The sequence below is a fragment of the Seriola dumerili genome, unplaced genomic scaffold (genome assembly GCF_002260705.1).
Source record: "Seriola dumerili isolate Sdu_G_001 unplaced genomic scaffold, Sdu_1.0 BDQW01001449.1, whole genome shotgun sequence".
Taxonomy (NCBI): domain Eukaryota; kingdom Metazoa; phylum Chordata; class Actinopteri; order Carangiformes; family Carangidae; genus Seriola; species Seriola dumerili.
The window spans coordinates 1602860-1620621 of record NW_019175704.1 but is presented as its reverse complement, the minus strand read 5'-3'; the positions used below and the strand labels follow the sequence as shown (position 1 = coordinate 1620621).

Below are 17762 nucleotides of genomic sequence, written 5' to 3'. Positions count from 1 at the left end.
AAATCAGTGAACTCTACTCTAGCATAGTGAAACAAAAATAGGTTTCAAGATTAGTAATGCTGTTAAACAAAATTCATTTCCCACCTATGTCATGTAAATTATAAAATAGTAACAGACAATTTTTGCCTCTTTTTATGTGGCAGTAATGAAAATTGGTGTGGGAATCATGTTTCTGTGAAAGTGTGGGTGTCACAACACCCACAACATCGACACGTGTGACGCGCCTGGACAGATGCAAGACATTTGACTGACTGAGTCACTTAGGACAGGGCCATATATTCTGTGGAACCAAGGCTAGAGAGCAGGGGTCATATAAAAATGCAAAGATAAACATCCACCAGTAATAAGAAGACATGTACAAAGCTTTAATCAAAGTTAATTGTACTCATTTTTCTATCAAGGATTCAGTCAGGTTACAAAAGTCACATGAATTTTATCAAAATATTACATGGTATAGATACATTATTTATTTAGATGTATTGTCTATCATTTTATACAGTGACCATGCTATTTACATGACATTATGTGTGGTTTTTGTTGGATATTTAAAGATCTTCACAAGGAATTTTAAATTTCTTTTAAAAACAATCTATGGTTTTGACCAATGCCTGCATGCACAATATTTTGAGTCACTGTGATCCTTCAAAATGGCAAAAACCAACAACAACGTGTCTCTTCCTCTTGCAACAAACTGTTCTGTAACATACATTGTCCCTCTCAGTAAAATCATAATGTAACCAATATTCTGGTAAAATACTTGTATTTCACTCAAACAGCATATAAATCAAAAACACTCATTACGTTATTTGATGCAAATATATTGTGTGAACAAACAGATATACATTTTTCACTGGCTGAGCATCAAGGTTTGGATGAATTTGTTTTTTTTTTTTAAATTAGTTTCAACTGAAAGGAAGATCAAATTACTTTATTTTAAAAACTTAAAAGCATTTTTATTTCAAATATATACCGTATGTTTACATACATAAGTTTTTTCCCCCTCACAGTAACTGTGTATTTAATGTTTCATGGATATACAGTACATGGAATAAAATCATGTAATGCCACTCAAGTGATTAAGTGTTCTTCCACAGTTTGAACAAAAACAAATTGTGGTGCCAGAGAAAAGCATCTTGCTAAAATATCTTGGCCTGCAACACAAAAAACATAAGCATCAAATAAAGCTCATTATATACATACTTCTAAAAACAGATGATTTTCAGTACATTCATGCTTGCCCTTCAACATTCTCAGTGAATTGCTTCCTCAAGGTGTTTGCACACACATTAATACGTACATGCATGCACGTTAACATAAAAGGATACATAGATTATAGCTCATTTTTCCACTCACTATTTTGAATAGGATGAATGGAAGGAGTAATAGTCCAAACACACTGCAGTGCTTTTTACTTAGTACAAACAATGTACAAACATTTACATTACTGGTCCAGTACTATTTTTGTGTCCTTCTTATTAACATAAAAGAGGTGAGACATTTCTTGCCCGAGTAAAACCTCAGTCTGAGCTTGGTATCTATTCAATTCAATTCTGTTTCATTTTCATAGCGCCAGGTCTAAAATCTAACAGTGGAAGATTTACTAAAAGCAATGTATTTATATATAAAAAAAAACAAAAAAAAAACTGTAAGTTGTATTTGTGTTGCACGTTGGTAACTTTGGTTTAAAGGATGTCAAGAATGTGAAGAGATTTAGTTATGCATGTACTTCCAGGAGGATATAGGCAATAAAAGTGAAACATTGAGAGAAAGGTTTTGAGGTTATAAAGGTTATAATTACCATCTTTAGGTGACCGCCTAAAGATGGCTGGAAAGTATTTCTAGGGGTCATAGGGGAATTTTTCCTTTTCACAGGGTTTTTCGCCCCTATTTGCATTGAGGAATTTGATATGTTATGCATGTGATGTCAAATGTTACTTCTTATGATTATATGTTTGAGTTATCGAATAGATGTTCATCAACATGTAACCTCAGCCCCTGCAGAAAAACAAGGGGATATAAAAAGGGAGGATTGTAAGGTTGTATTTGTGTTGCACATTGGTAACTTTGGTTTAAGGATGTCAAGAATGTAAACTTTAGGTAGGCTGCTGACCTTTGGGGGAGCAGGAGATCACAGAGTCTGTCACAGGTCAAGGGCTTTGGTGGTCGCGGATATAAGCGACAGCAACGGGATATATCAGATTATAGACCTGGTTTTGGATGTCCTTTTCAAAGAGGACGTGGTTATGGTAACAGACAAAATTGGAGAACACAAAGAAGTTCTATGAACATATGTAATTATTGTCGGAGATTTGGTCTAAACATTGGTCTAAAGACATTGGTCTAAAGATTGTGAACGGAGGATCTTAGATGAAGAGAGAGAAAGACAAGAAGAGGGAGAGAGAGAAAACCAGGTGCAGAATCGTATAACTTCACCCCCTCCAATGCAAGCCCCAGTACAGGCCGGATACAGACCCGCTTCCTTCATGTGGAATGCAGGACATAATCCATAGGGAGACTGACAGAGGGACACGGACAGTCGCCATCTTATAATTAATGCAATGCAAGTGCATGTTTCTAATACAACTGTACAATTACCAAAATTTAATTTAAAAGTAGCAGGAAAACAAATTCCTTTTCTGATAGATACACGAGCCACTATATCATGCCTGAGGCTGAGAGATTTAAATCGTCCTTTAAGCATTGAAACTGTCCAGTCTGTCGGTATTGGAGGTGTCACACAAAGAGAGCCCTTATCACAACCATTAAAAGTTGAAGTTGATGAAATATGTTTGCATATTTCTCGTTAGTTCAACTGTGCCGATTTCATTAATGGGGGAGATTTATTAAGTAAATTGAATGCAGTTGTTGTATGTTCACCTGATGGAATAGAGATTAACATTCCTGCAATGAAAGTCTATCAATTACTTTTAAAGAACGATTCGAGGTGTCGCAAAGCTGCATCTGTTTTGCTAAATTCTGATTTTGTACCTAAATTGTTCACTGTTGAAGGAATTCAGGAGTTGGCTGCTTGTCAGGCTGCTGCAGCTTCTAGAATATTGACCATGAAGCCTACTGATAAACCATTTTTGGATAGGTTTCTGCATAGTGAACGGTTGCAGGAAATTCCTCAGATTTTGTTTGTGTCACCACACGGACTTTTGTTACTGTGGAAAGATGATGATGAAATAGAACCTTTTGTCTGTGCGGTGAAACAAGACATGTCTGAAATTGACATGATGCTTGAGTCTTGTTATCAATTGTTGAACAAGGTTCCAGTTGAACAGGAACAAAATAAAAATTATATCGTTTGGGCGTATGAAGACTCTACATATTTTTTTTATTAAAGCGTTACAGAATCATGTCAAGCCACAAATACACAAGTGACAATACAGAGGTCTTATTGAAGCAACCTTCAGTTTTGGCCTCTGTCCCATCAATATTGTGGGCCCAACATGCAAATCATGTGGGATTGTTAGATGTGGAACCATATCAAGCCAAAATTAATTGTGCTAAATATCCGGTGTAGGCTATGTTAAACAATATCCCCTCTCTGAAGAAAAAGAGGAAGGAATTCGACCGGTTATTGAAAGTTTATTGAAACAAGGAGTTATTGTGAAATGTAAATCACGAAATAATACTCCTATAAACCCAATTTTGAAACCAGCGACTAAGAAGTACAGATTTATACAAGATTTGCGCAAAATTATTGAGGCAGTATTTACCTTAGCTCCAGTGGTGCCTTATGTTAATGCAATTTTGGTTGCAATACCTGCCAGTTCTAAGTGGTATACGGTTGTTGATTTGTGTTCAGCGTATTATTCCATCCCAGGGCATGAAAATACACAGGATTTATTCACATTCACATATTGTAACTGTCAATATCGATTTACACGATTGAGCATGGGGTATGTTGACAGTCCAACAGTTTACGCAGCCGCAGTACAAGCACATTTATCTAAATTGGTCTTGCCTGGTTAATCTGCGTTATTACAGTATGTGGATGATATTTTGGTGGCATCACTGACACAAGAGAATTGCTGACTCATGTGGCTACAGGCGGACATAGAGCATCACTTGCGAAGCTCCAGTTTTGTCAGGACTCTGTCCATTATCTGGGATATGATCTGAAAGATGGTTGTCGGTATCTGTCACCTGAACGAATCAATGCATAAAGGAGATTCGAAGACCAAAAACAAAGAAGGAAATGCTTTCCTTCCTTGGACTAGTGAACTATTGCAGAGCATGGTTACCGAAATATGCGACATATGATGCTGTGTTACGTGCTGCTACACTAAAAGAGACTCCTACAACTATTCAGTGGACTGAGGAAATGAAACATGCTTTTCGTCATGTGAAATATATGCTGTGTTCTGCTCCAGCTCTGGGCCTGCCAGACTACAAGTTGACTTTTCACCTCTATGTGACAGATGACGGAAATGTGGCTGCAGCTGTGTTGGCGCAGATGCACGGGGAGAGACCGAGACCAGTAGCCTATTATTCTAAAACGCTGCCATTAATTGTTAAAGGCATGGTCTCTTGTTTGCGTGCAGAGGCAGCAGCAGCAATAATGGTAGAAAAGGCGCAGACTGTTATACTGGGATATCCCATGATTCTTCACGCTTCTCATGCAGTAAATATTATTTTATTAAACATCACGACGCAACATATGACTAGTCAAAGACGTTTCAACATGCGGCTCTTATTAAGGAATTATCAGCTGCAATGATGTTGCCATCACAGATTGCCATAGTGAAATGTGCAGGACATGCTAAGGAAGATTCACCTATTGCACGAGGCACGAGCTGATGCATGTGCAAAATATGCTGCGTTGCATGCTGACTTTCCGTCATGGATGAATGTTACACTAACTCTGACACAAACTTCTGAACCCCCTTTCACAACTAATGATCTCCTGTTATTTCAACAAGTTTCTGATGTTGAATCGAAATTGTGGAAAAGGATGTTATAAAGACATTGATGAATTATGGAAGTTTAGTGATGGAAGGATAGCTTTACCAAAAATAGCATATGGCCCATTAATTGCCCATGTGCATGAGGACACTCATGTCAATTATAAGGGAATATCAGAGTATATTTCAAAACTCTTCTTTACAATTGGATTGGAACAACAGGCAAAAGATTTTGTTAACAGGTGTTTAATTTGTGCTCGATGTAACCCAAATATTAAAGCACCAAAACACGACCATTTGCCCCCACACCAAGTGGACCCTTTCAACAATTACAAATTGATTTTACACATATGCCTAAATTCAGGGGTTATTCATATCTTTTGGTAGTTGTGGATGGGTTTTCTAAGTGGCCAGAAGCCTTTCCGGCTAGGAAAGAAAATGCACAAACAGTGATTAAGTGTTTAATGGAACACATAATTCCAAGGTTTGGTGTGCCTGTGGGAATTGATTCAGATAACGACACACCTTTTACATCTAAGGTTACAAAGCTATTAGCTAGTGCAATAAGAATTAAGTGGACTTTTCATATTCCTTATCACCCACAAAGTTCTGGACAAGTGGAACACACAAATAGAACAATTAAAGATAAATTGATTAAGTTACATCAATCAAGAAAAATGAATTGGCTTGAAGCCTTACCAATTGTTCTCATGTCAATGAGAGCAATTTCAAATCGGACAACTGGTTTGTCACCTCATGAGGTATTAATGGGTCGACCATTCCCATTGGGGGTTCTGATGAATGAAAAACCAGCGATAGATTTAACGCAATTACAGGAAGAGCAACAAGACTATGTGAAGAATTTATACTCTTTTGTTTTTGAGTACTCGCGACAGGTGATCAACAAGCTACTAGTACCAGCGAAAGAGTCAACACACTCAATCCGGCCAGGAGACTATGTATTGGTGAGAAGCCTGACGGTGAGTGCTGGGGAACCACGTTACGGGCCACCAACTCAGGTTCTGTTGGTGACAAGGACAGCAGTTAAGGACAAAGGTCAACATCAATGGATCCATGCCAGCCAAGTGAGGAGAGCCCCGGGGCCAGAAGCAAGGAATGGAACCTTCGACAACTTCAGTCACTCAACTGAGGATTCAGGGAGGAAATGCATCTTGATGTCTTACAGTATATGCTGTATTATACTGATCAGTGGAGGCTTGTGCTGGATGTCCACACAAACTCAGGACACTGCAGGACAAGATGGAAGAATGAAGGTACAGGAAACGAAGACGAGACCTCTACTGGACACAGCAGAAAATCAGGAAGAAGAGACATTCAAGGACTCTCTACATGACATTGACCATGACATATCATCTAGTCAAAACTTCTTTAGGAGGGATGACGAGGTGAAGAGAAACGTTAAGTTTAGGATGCAGGAAATTAAAAAGACAGTTGATTATCGCATGATTAGGAGTACAGTCCCTACGTTAGATTTAGGGAGAGTTGAACATGTTCCTTTAACTGAGTTAGAAATTCAATGCATGCTAGTTCTCCTAATGACAATAGGTGACAAACATTTTTATATTAATCAGGTCAAGTATATCACATTTGAATTAGGCATGATAAAGTTGTTAACAAACTATGAATCTCCAGAAAGAGAGGAATTAAAGTTAATTCCTAGAACTTTGATAGCAGCAGAAGTTCCAACAACAGGCTTTTGCAATGAATTGTGGAAAAATATGACACCTAAATTCCTTGTCCGCAGAGATGCTGAACTATTAATGGGTTATGATCAACTACGTGTGAGAATGGTGGAGAAGAGTCCTCCTTTGATTTGCATTCAACCTTTAGGGGGTCAGAGAATACATAACTAAGGGATGACGATGGGCTGCCATAAAACAGTGTATGCTGATCCCAGTTTGGTCATTCCAGCAAATGAGTATATTATTTGGATATGCGGTTTAAATGTATATACATATATCCCTGATAGATGGCATGGCAGTTGTGCACCATATTGGACATCCAAAATAGATTCATTCAATTCTATTGTGTTTACAGAGGATAACGATGACCTTTCTAAGGGACTATCAGCAGGACTAAGTACATTTCATATATGAGACTGGTAAATTTAGGAGTAGTGGTGACTCCAGGTTTTTATTGGTGTTGTGGAGAGCATGTGTGGACTTCATTACCACCGTATTTTAACGGACGGTGTGGTATATGTACACTGAATCAATTATTGTATATTGTGCGACCTGTAGATTTTTTGAAAAGTCATAATGTATCAGGGAAGGCAAAAAGAGACATTCCAGAAATTTCAGGATATATACATCTTCAAAATAAAGATCCTCAGGGTTTGGCAGAGATAATAATATTATGACATGGGAGATGATTATAGAATATTTTCGCGTTCTCAGTTGTTTTTTAAGACTCTATTTTTGAATACCGAGTTGCAATATGAAAATCACTATTTAATTGCACTCACCCGACGTGAAATTCTACATATTTAGGTTTTCAGTCTCTCAAGGCAGCAATGATTCTTATTCGACAATATGCGATGGAGAATCGTATGGCATTAGACACTATCACAGCAGCTCAAGGTGGAGTATGTGCTATTATTGGTGATAGTTGCTGTACGTATCTTCCGTCAGAAGAAGAAGGAATGGGAAATTTGTCGACAGCTCTAAAAAAAATCTAAAAGAGATTCAAGAAAATATTGTTTGAACTAATAGAGAAGCTCATAAGTTGGGTGGCAACTATGGAAGCTTTAAAAGGATTGGAATGGATAACAAAGATATTTAGAGACAACTCAATTCTTGCATGGTTCGTGAGCATTTGTGGTCCTATTTTATTGATTTTCTTAATGGTGTGTGTTAGGCTGTTGCTTCCCGATTCTTCGTGCATTGATCATGAAATCTTTTAATTTGATGACTAACATTACAATGGTTAAGCATCCTGTACGTGTTTATACAAATCTGAAGGAGAAGCAAAGGAGGATTGTTAGCACCTCTAGTTTACGGGGGAGTTTACCTCTAGTTAAGGGGGGAGATAGAAGATTAGAAGATAAGTGTGGACTTTAAGTCTTTTTGCAGCAATTGGACTGAAAAAAAAAAGTGGGGGGGTAGAAGATAAGTGTGGACTTTGTTTAGTATGATTGTAGTGCATGAAGTAGAAACTGTAGATGAAACATTCAGTGTATTTAGACTTTACGTTAGCAGGTATATTCATTTATTCCTGTTCATGTTATTGTATGGAAAGGAAAACATCAAAGGAAGAATTAAGTGAATGGAAAAGAATATGTGCCCAATGCAAGCTTAAAAAGGCGACCACCTAAAGATGGCTGGAAAGTATTTCTAGGGGTCATAGGGGAATTTTCCCTTTTCACAGGGTTTTTCGCCCCTATTTGCATTGAGGAATTTGATATATTATGCATGTGATGTCAAATGTTACTTCTTATGATTATATGTTTGAGTTATTGAATAGATGTTCATCAACATGTAACCTCAGCCCCTGCAGAAAAACAAGGGGATATAAAAAGGGAGGATTGTAAGGTTGTATTTGTGTTGCAAGTTGGTAACTTTGGTTTAAGGATGTCAAGAATGTGAACTTTAGGTAGGCTGCTGACTTTTGGGGGAGCAGGAGATCACGGAGTCTATGTTATGGTTATATTGGTGTTTAGAAGATTATCTTGCAGAGATTTAGTGATGCATGTACTTCCAGGAGGATATAGGCAATAAAAGTGAGAAAACATTGAGAGAAAGGTTTTGAGGTTAAACAGATGATAATAACCATGCCCTGATCAAGTTAGAATATAAGCAGCTCAAGTTCTGTCAGTCATTCAGTGAGAGACTTGGTATCCCCAGCACCAGATCTGTCCTTTGTGCACAAATAAACCAGCCAAACTGAAGCGTTAACTTGATTCGTACAATTTTCCATCTCTCAGTCACAAGAAATCATCTTTTCAAAAACCTAACAACAAATCAAAACTTTAAAAACATACAGTACAGTAGACCTTATGGAGAGGACTCAGAGTCTAGTTTTCCCTCTCGATGAACTGCAGGTGGATAGGGGCAGCAGGGCAGAGTAGGCCATGGGTTTTGGCTTTAACATCAGCAGTGAGAGGAGACACGCCAATGTGGAACCTTTGAATGAGCTGCACAAGGAGCAAAAACACAGATGTCAATCAGATTGTATGACTCGTTTTAATAGTGAGGTATTGTCTGTGAGTTCATTTGTACGTGTGGTTATCAAGAACCCAGAGATCTTTAGTACCACAGCTGGGAACGGGTATACTTCCTGATTCAAAAATATTCAGGGACTGTATGATTTGGGATGTGGATTTTGGAAGTGGACAGTTGGACCCATTTGTTTGTACTGTTCATACTATGATGATTCAATAATGTAAATTTTCCAGGAGATGGCTCAACAAAACCCTGAAATACTCTGATGTGCAGATGATCAACAACTGGACTTGTTTAATTTAGTGTTTAGGCTTGCTAAATGTGACTAAAAAGGCCGGAAAAGAAGACAATATGGACTATTTAATTAGTATTTCCTACGATTTCTCCAATATTACATAGTAAATGTTTGTTGAGGTGGTTTTCTTTATTTTTTCTTGTTGTTGAAAATGTATAAGCAGCATTCTGCATGCCTTTATGGCACCTTGTAGGGTTGGGCGTAGTTGTTTACATTGACACTATAATGAAAAACTTTATTTATTCGTGTAAGTGGATATATTTATAGACATGTCTGAAGACAAATTCTGAATGTGTGTGTCTAGCGAGTGTGTGGAGAGTTGATAAATTCCCTACCCTTATGAGAGCAAGATGCATCTCTAACTCTGCTATTCTCCTGCCAATGCAGCTCCTGATGCCGTAGCCAAAGGGAATCGAGCCAAAGTTGTCGACGCGATCTGTGGAATCTTTCCGTATCCAGCGATCTGGTCGGAAGTCTAAGGCATCAGCAAAGCTCTCTTCTTCCAAAGATGTGGAGTAGTGGCACAGAGCCAGCTGAGTCTAACAAAGTCAGAAAACAGAAAAATGTCAGTTGTGTAATGAAAACAGCTGTGCTATTGTACATGCATCTGTACACACGAGAGAGCGAGAGAGAGAGCGAGAGAAGTATGAGTAATGCGAGATCATGTTACATCTGGTTCCACTGTAATGTTTTTGGCCGACTCTTATGGTTACACTTTTTCTTAGGCACATGCACACTCCAGAAGACTCGCATCTATTATGTTTCTAACAGTCTTACCCCTTTGGGGATGAAGTATCCGCCCACCACCAAGTCATCCTGGGTAATCCTTCCGTTGCCTGGGAGAACTGGAAAAAGCCTGCTCCCAGGGAGGGGTACACAAAGACTGTTATTCAGCAGCACTATACATTGATCTTCTCACAAAGTTCAATTCTAGCAGAATGTGAAAGCCACACACAGTGATAGAAAATGAACAAATTAAAGATACTCATGTGAAGATACTGAACAAAGCAGTTAGTGAGGGACAGAAAACAGAGAAGACTGAATAGAAAAATCAGCTCAGTTTGCACCTGAGAGTCTCTTTGACCAGTCCTCTGATGAGAGGCAGACGGGGGACATCGTCAGCTGTGGCGACTGTCCCAGGTCCCAGAGTCCTTGTCACTTCCGTAAAGATTTTCTGCTGTATATGAGGATGCCGCGCTAACAGGTAGCTGGCCCATGACAGGGTGAAGGATGTCTATGAGGACAGAAAAGGGCATTTTGACACATTTGTTGTATATATTCCTCTTTGAATGTGTAGCAGATTAGTGTCATTCTTTTGCTTTTCCATTAAATCTCTGTGGAGCTGTTGCCATTTCTCTTTTGCAACAGGTCTGTCCTCAATTCAAGCTGATATAAGGAGTTTCTACAATGTTGCGTAAGTGTTGGGAAACAGTGAGGGGCTTTGAGGGAGAGGGGGGCTAATTCCACGTGCTGAGCAGACACTGAACCTCTCCACCAGCTGCAACCTCAGGCCTATATCCCTCATCTTACATCACCCCCAGGCATCCATTCTCATGATTAAATGCATTCAGTTGTACCACACTTAACAGCATTATAAGTGCGGTTCACATGACTTGTAACAAGGATACACAGAGTTTAAAATAATGCTAATTAATTAATTTTAAAAATCACTTCTACATCATTCTCTCCCTTTTCTAATTTCCTATATGCCCTTGCTGATCTCACTGTTTCTCTCCCCCCACAATGGGCTCCCTCTCCTAACATTTCCCCACACATCTTGAGCTTTCCTCTTTCCCGTTAGACACACCCTGATTATTTTCATTTCCTCTTTCCTCCTTTGCAACCACTCTACCTACTCAGTTTCAGTTATCTCACTGTTCTCCATTGTCCCAATTCTGACTCACATGTCACTAACATTTTAATTTCAGTGACGTGGGAAGATGAGCAAATGATATGGAAATGAGTGTCATCTTTTCTGTATTATCTTTCACTGGCTGTACTGTATGCCTCATTACACCAGCCCACATCTTACTTCTTTTCCTGGCATCCTTTTCTACCCGTACGTCATGACATATATGGATATCAGAGGGGCAGCCTTATTTTTTGCTAGCATCACAAAAAAGACCCCAGAGCTTAGTCTAATGTCAGTGTATCCCAGTGGACTAACTAATGATCAAAAGAATTATCTACCCTTGTATATGCCCCACCATCCTTCTCACTTGTGTCCTCCACCTCCCTCTTCCCATACCCTGCCTCAGATTCTCCCTCCCGCTCTGTCATCACCCGACTTGCTCCTAATCAGCCCCAGCTGGCACAGATGCTGGCAACACCTCAGACAAAGCAAGAGAGGAATCATATGATAAAAGCCCATCCGAACACAGCTCTAAAGGGCTTAGGCCTCTCCCCTCCACCCCCGCCTCCCCACATCTTGTCTTTTCTAACATCCATCGTACACCCAACTCTTTTTGTCCTCCTCCTCATGACACCGATTCCCAACTCTTTGCTTTTTTCCCAAACAGCGTCCCTCTACCTCAGGCCCACCCCCTTTCTCTCCCCCTCGTCTCACCTCTGCCCAGTCTGTGCTATAACTCTGGCTGTGGCTAACGTGTCTTGACAGCTCTTGTGTGCGCTGAGTAAAGGCAAACGCACTGAGGGGTCAGGTAATGGCTCAGCTAAGTCCGACCCCCTACCGGGACGTGGCCGTTCAACAAAAACACACACACACACCCTTTTATCCCGTAGCCCCTAGCTCAGCACAAAACACTCTACAATCATAATTCTTATTGAGCTGACAGTACCCCAAACAAATTAGGCAGTAACTGCGCACATGTGGACACAGTAAGCACTCCGATGCAAGTGTAAACACGCACATACCACATACCAAATGTGAAACAGTTGGAAAAAACATTCTTAGTGAGCAAATATTCTTTGATTTTCCTCTTTCTTGTTGAACTGTGCTGTGTGTGCATGTCTCTGATGGTCCAATGGGCTGAGGTACCAAATATGAAAAAGTAACATCCTGGGTCCAAATCTGACCCAGGATCTTTGTTGTATGCCATGTCATGTTCCTGCTCCCTTCTAGTGCTTCTTATTTCTGTATTCTTTAATCTGCCAATTAAAAAAGGTAAACAGCTTCCACAAAAAATGGTTCTTCAGTGGCATTAAACCAACAGTCTTAATTATTTCAAAAGTGTTATCCAATTGAGTTCTAATGTGGAAACACACGAACACATAACACAGATGTCTCGTAGAGGAAAAAAAAAAAAAAAAGACAAAAGCCCCCCTGTGTAGATCTAACAGACAGAGACAAATGATGAGAAACTAAATATGAGTGAGAACAAGTTTGTCAGTGGGATACTGTGTAACCCCACGATTCACTGCTCTGACCTGACGCTGGCACAGCTACACAGGCACAGATGTGGCGCCAGAAACCCAACCCTTGAAACTCAACACTGACTCAGACACACACACACACACACACAGAGAGACAGTAACACACGTGCGACTCCCAACTGCTCCACCTCCTGCTAAAGCCACATTCACTGCACCTCCACACACACACACACACCGTGTCAACCCCGGCCAGTAGCATCTCCGTTACGTTGGCGTAGATCTCCTCCAGACTCATCTCCTTGGTAATGAGCATGTGTGTGAGTAGTCCCCCCTTCACCTCCTCTCCCCGCTCAAGCTGGGCCTTGATCTCTGCGAGCCTCTTATCAACGTGAATAAGGCCTGAGATCAGACAGAGACAAAGAGGGAGGGATGAATGGAGAGGGGAGGAGGTTAGGGGGAAGTCAGGAGGGAAGGGGACGTGAGGGAGGGTAGTGAAGGAAAGGAAAGAGAGGAGAGAACAGGTTATGTAACAGAGGGACCCCATACTCCCACAGTCTCATGGTACAGCAGTAGAGATTTATATGCAAATCAACATTCCTTTCTATTGATGCCAGGCTATTTATAAAAAAAAATAAAAAAAATTTGCAAATACTTAACCAGAACTACCACACAGAAAGCAGGATCAAACATGTTTACATTGAAAACTATTATAATGGTTTTAAACAGAAGAAAGAAAGGCCTTTCTCCTCACTCAGAGAGAAAAAAAAAAAAAAAAAAAAAAAAAAAAAAAAAAAAAAAGAAAAAAAGAAAAAAAGGACAGGAAACCTAAAAGGGGTGTTACACCAATTTTACACATGAAGGTCAGTTTATTTGTCATTGAGAGTACTATGTCTGTGAAAACAGTTGCATAATGACTTCTGTGGCTCTGGAGAAACTTCAAGTTTCAAGTCTGGAAAAAAATAATAAAAAAATTTAAAAAAAAACTCCTGGTGATGGCTTTAGGGTCATCTCGGCTTGGGCTTGGAAACTACAAATTCATAACAAAGCCTCCGTGGCCTCCAGTGTTTTAGGAGATTGACCCTTATTAGGGACTATAAGCAAGGATAACTCTTCCTCCTCTGCTTTAGTTTTCTTTTTTTAATCCATGTCTTGTGAGTCTCCCAACTTGGAAGTGTGGTGCTGAAATACCCTTTCAATATGAACTTACTGTAGTTACTGCAGGCACACAGCTCACTTGAACACAAAAGTATACTGAAAGACAACATGCAAGTATACTAAAAAGCATTTATGTGGCCCCTGTGGTGATAAAATTACTGGCCATACACTACTTACTGAATTTGAAGAGGCCATCCCAGGAGAGACAGAATTCCTCCCACGGTTTGGGAATGACAGGCCGGAGCCACTTGGGGATCGCCCCAGCATACATGGTTGTCTTGAAGGAGCTGAACATGAGGTGCAGCGCATGGATGTAGTCTTGGGTTTCCTGGGGAATATCATTTTCCAAACAGCCAAGTCGGCACTCGTACAAAATGGCTGCCACACCTGTAAGGACAAAGGAAGAAGGAGACAGAGTTTCTGTACATTTTAAGTCGGAAAGCTACAGCAATGATTCCTTACTCATCATTTGTTTCTTGTACATCAGTGGTTCGTACATTTTGGTATAGTGGGAACTTCGGCAGTTGTCAGTGGATTGCTTCGACTTGACAAGCATCACCATGTGCCATTGAATAACATGGGGTGTGTATTGTCATTTCTATATCTCTTTTCTGTTCGCTATTACCTCTTCCTGCCTGCCCTCTATTCTCTCTGATGGCCTAGATCAATCTCCTACTGCACTATCATTTTCAAATCCATCCAATGCACCACTTTCAGCTCACTTCACACCCAAACTTTCACAGGATCTCTACCAACCTTCCATGGCATATTTGAAGAAGAGGTCATTCATGTTCAGGACAGTTGCACCATCAGACTCCTGGGTGCGCAGAATACAAACTCTCTTGATCAAGTCGTCTACCACTTTGTTCACGTCATCAGAGAAGACGGCTACATCACGGGGTCGCATGATGAGCTGTCTGAGCACGCTCCGCATCTTCAGCCACTCTTCTCCCTCACTGCAAACAGGAGACAGGAGACAAACTGGATGTAGACATATAAATATAATATCCTAGATTTGATGAAGAATGATAGTAGCTGTTGTAAAAGTATTGTGCTGAAAGTACAATATCTCAGAGTTTACAGATACAAAGTTTTGTGCGGTTCCTTTCCACACTTATGGAAGCTAGAGTGATTATCCTGTCTTCCTCAAAGTCATTTATTTCATTCCGACTCAAAGATCAAAAGGTTGCAGGAAGACTCACGCTGAAATGAGGCCAGTGGAACGGCCTCTCATGTCTCTGTACTCCTTCCAGGACTCCATGTTGGCTCTCTGAGGGGCCATGCACTCGGCCCTCAGCACCTGAGCCACCAGGTCACGGTCTGCGATCGAGACCACCAGCTGGGGGCCGAAGCGGGACTTGAAGATTTTTCCATACTTCTTTCTGTGCTCCATCTATAATGCAATATTGACAACTATTTAGTGGACACTTTTCTTGATTGAAGTCACTTTGATAGAAATGGTTTCTGATAAATGGAGAAAATCCAGCAGTAATTTCACTTTAAGACACCAACGCTTTTCTAAATTCAAAATGCAATTACAAATAATTGCTGATAGTAAGATTAAATCCAGTTTTTAGCTATTAAACATAAATATGTTACAAAATCATCGAAATAAATCCTCATTACATAATCCAATTTGAGCAGACAAATGTAGACTGACTAATAATATTAATGAAATGCATTTCAGCAGAATATTGTTGTATGCCAGCCAGTGCCAACTGTGTCACTGTTTCTCCAGTAGAACCAGTCTGTAACAATGGCATTATTTATGTCTTAATTTACCCGACTACCTTTATTTGTTTGACTAATGTTCTCAGTTATTGTTGTTCTTTGCCTCAGTCATGACTTTTCACTTACTGTTTTAAGTGAAGCATCTTTAGATATACATTATAAAAATGTGTTAATGAGCAACTATGCAATCTCTGTCACTAGGACTAATTTCCACATCAATGGATCACATCATGGAAAGTGTAAAACACATGACATTCATCTGACTTTTTTTTTTATTATTATTTATTTATTTTTTAACAAAAGAGCAGACTGCATAGGGTAAGCAACAAAACAGGAACTTTAACACTCTTTCGCACGAGTAAAACAATGACACAAGTCTTGTTCTGTCATATTGATTGACACCTTTGATTGACTAATTTGCACACTTAAGACTTTTCAGCTTCAAACATTTTCTCCACAGATTGAGACCAAAGCACTTTCTAACAAGATTATCCGCTGCATCTTGCAATGGAGAAAACACTTTCAGTGTTTTATGTAACTCACTTGAGGGCAATTACTAAAATAACATACCTTGGAGTGGAAAATTAACCAGCGATCAAACCTCTGGTGCGCTTTTACGCAACGGTCTGTGCCATTTTACGCATAGGTGGCGAATTTGACAGACGCCGAGAATACACAGGCTCTTTGCCAGTGGTGGAAAACACAAAAAGCAATATTTCATCTGTCAAACAAAATGAGAAGCACATATGGATACCATTACCTGAATTTCATGAATTCTGCTAAACCCGTCTCTCCAGAAGAACTCGATGAAGTTGGATAGGGTGCTGGGTCCGGGCATCTCCTTCAGGGTCTTGACACGGGGTTTCTCGCCGACATCCGCCGGTGTGATCAGTTTTTGAGGTATGGCCTCCTCTCCAGCTGCGGAGATTCCCAAAGCTTCGCTGGATGCTGACTTGTGTAAGGCGCGTAAAATGAAGAACAGCTGCTTATTTAGCCGGTCACCTTGAAAACTTTTCAAGTATGCAGTCCTAAAATGATTCAGGAATGCCATTATCTGGATAATTTTCAGTGTTTCCGTCAACAAAACAAACGATATATGGTGGGGTCTTTTCTAAAAGCGCAGAGTTCAAAATTACAAATGCATGCTCCCTGCACGTGTAAACGCAGTCCTCCTTGTGTGATACTGTAATGTTGGATGGGGGTTTTTATTGAAGAACGCTTTTAAACGGATGCTTGTACAACCTCAGAAGTGGAAGAGGATTGGATGTTCGCTGACACAGAAGGGAGGGATAACTCTGTATTCGGGTGTGGGCGTTTCCCCAAAAAAGCTGTTGGGTTCATTCTTTCATCGGAAAAGGAGTACATTACAACGTGCAAGTGCCACAGTTATATCACACCAATCAATCAGCCTGCGTGCACGCACACACGCACACACACACATTGAATGAACATTAACGTGATTACCTTCACGTGTTTGAATTAAAGGAAAATCCCGCCCACAGTCCAGTTCATGTAAGCACACAAATCATCAGCTGCTTACATCTACACAATGTAAATGCTCAGTGCCTTGTTAATGTTTAGCAGTCACATTTAAAGTAATCCTGATGGGCTGTATACAATCTGTGCAGAAGGATTACAAAGAAAAGTAGGCCTGGACTTTATGTAGGCATGAGATTTTTAAATAACATTTCTCTTGAACCTGATAGGAAATTCAGCCTCTCCAAAAGATAAATGGTTAGCCAGTGCTAGATGGTAGTTCAGCAAATGTAAAATATTTGCACAGTATTCATGTCTCTGTTTCAGAACTTGGGTTAACTTTTGGTGTTGACCCTCTTGACTTGACCATATCTTGCAATGGACTTTTAAACTCTAAATGCATCGCTACTTTTGAACTTTATTACCATTCTGAGAAAGCACTTGAGCTAAGATAGACATTTTTACCATCTAGTTATTAAATGCAATCATAGTTTGGAAAAAAAAAACCCGTAAGGATACGAATCTGCGTGCTTCACATCCTTTTATTAATCATTTTTACATTTTACATCGTGAAACATTTAGTCACTGTCCATCCTTTAAACTTCACATCCTTATCTCAACCAACACGAGAATTTGAATCTACCTCTTTACTTGTAGCTTCTTCCAAGCCAAAAGGTTAAG

The 17762-nt window shown here is 39.8% G+C and overlaps 1 protein-coding gene across 2 annotated transcripts; it reads right to left on the bottom strand.

The window, feature by feature from the left end:
- Nucleotides 1-364: 364 nt before the first annotated feature.
- LOC111238623 (cytochrome P450 27C1) lies at nt 365-16774 on the bottom strand. Of its 2 annotated transcripts, none has more exons than XM_022768213.1 (10): nt 16366-16774; nt 15077-15267; nt 14631-14830; nt 14052-14261; nt 12955-13118; nt 10454-10620; nt 10164-10242; nt 9722-9925; nt 8911-9063; nt 365-1151 (listed from the first exon to the last, which is right to left on the bottom strand). In XM_022768213.1, exons 1-9 carry the CDS (start codon nt 16654-16656, stop codon nt 8944-8946), a joined length of 1626 nt encoding a protein of 541 aa, XP_022623934.1. In that variant the 5' UTR covers nt 16657-16774; the 3' UTR covers nt 365-1151; nt 8911-8943. The 2 variants fall into 2 exon arrangements, with proteins under 2 accessions (XP_022623934.1, XP_022623933.1); XM_022768212.1 differs by having other exon boundaries at nt 8923-9063.
- Nucleotides 16775-17762: the final 988 nt, after the last annotated feature.

Bases quoted from the DNA above. Each gene is read 5' to 3' on its own strand.
- LOC111238623 (XM_022768213.1), bottom strand. From the start codon at position 16,656: ATGGCATTCCTGAATCATTTTAGGACTGCATACTTGAAAAGTTTTCAA. The intron at 15,268-16,365 runs GTAATGGTATCC...ATTGCATTATAG, and splicing joins GCAGAATTCATGAAATTCAG to ATGGAGCACAGAAAGAAGTA. The intron at 9,064-9,721 runs GTAGGGAATTTA...CTCCTTGTGCAG, and splicing joins TGCATCTTGCTCTCATAAGG to CTCATTCAAAGGTTCCACAT.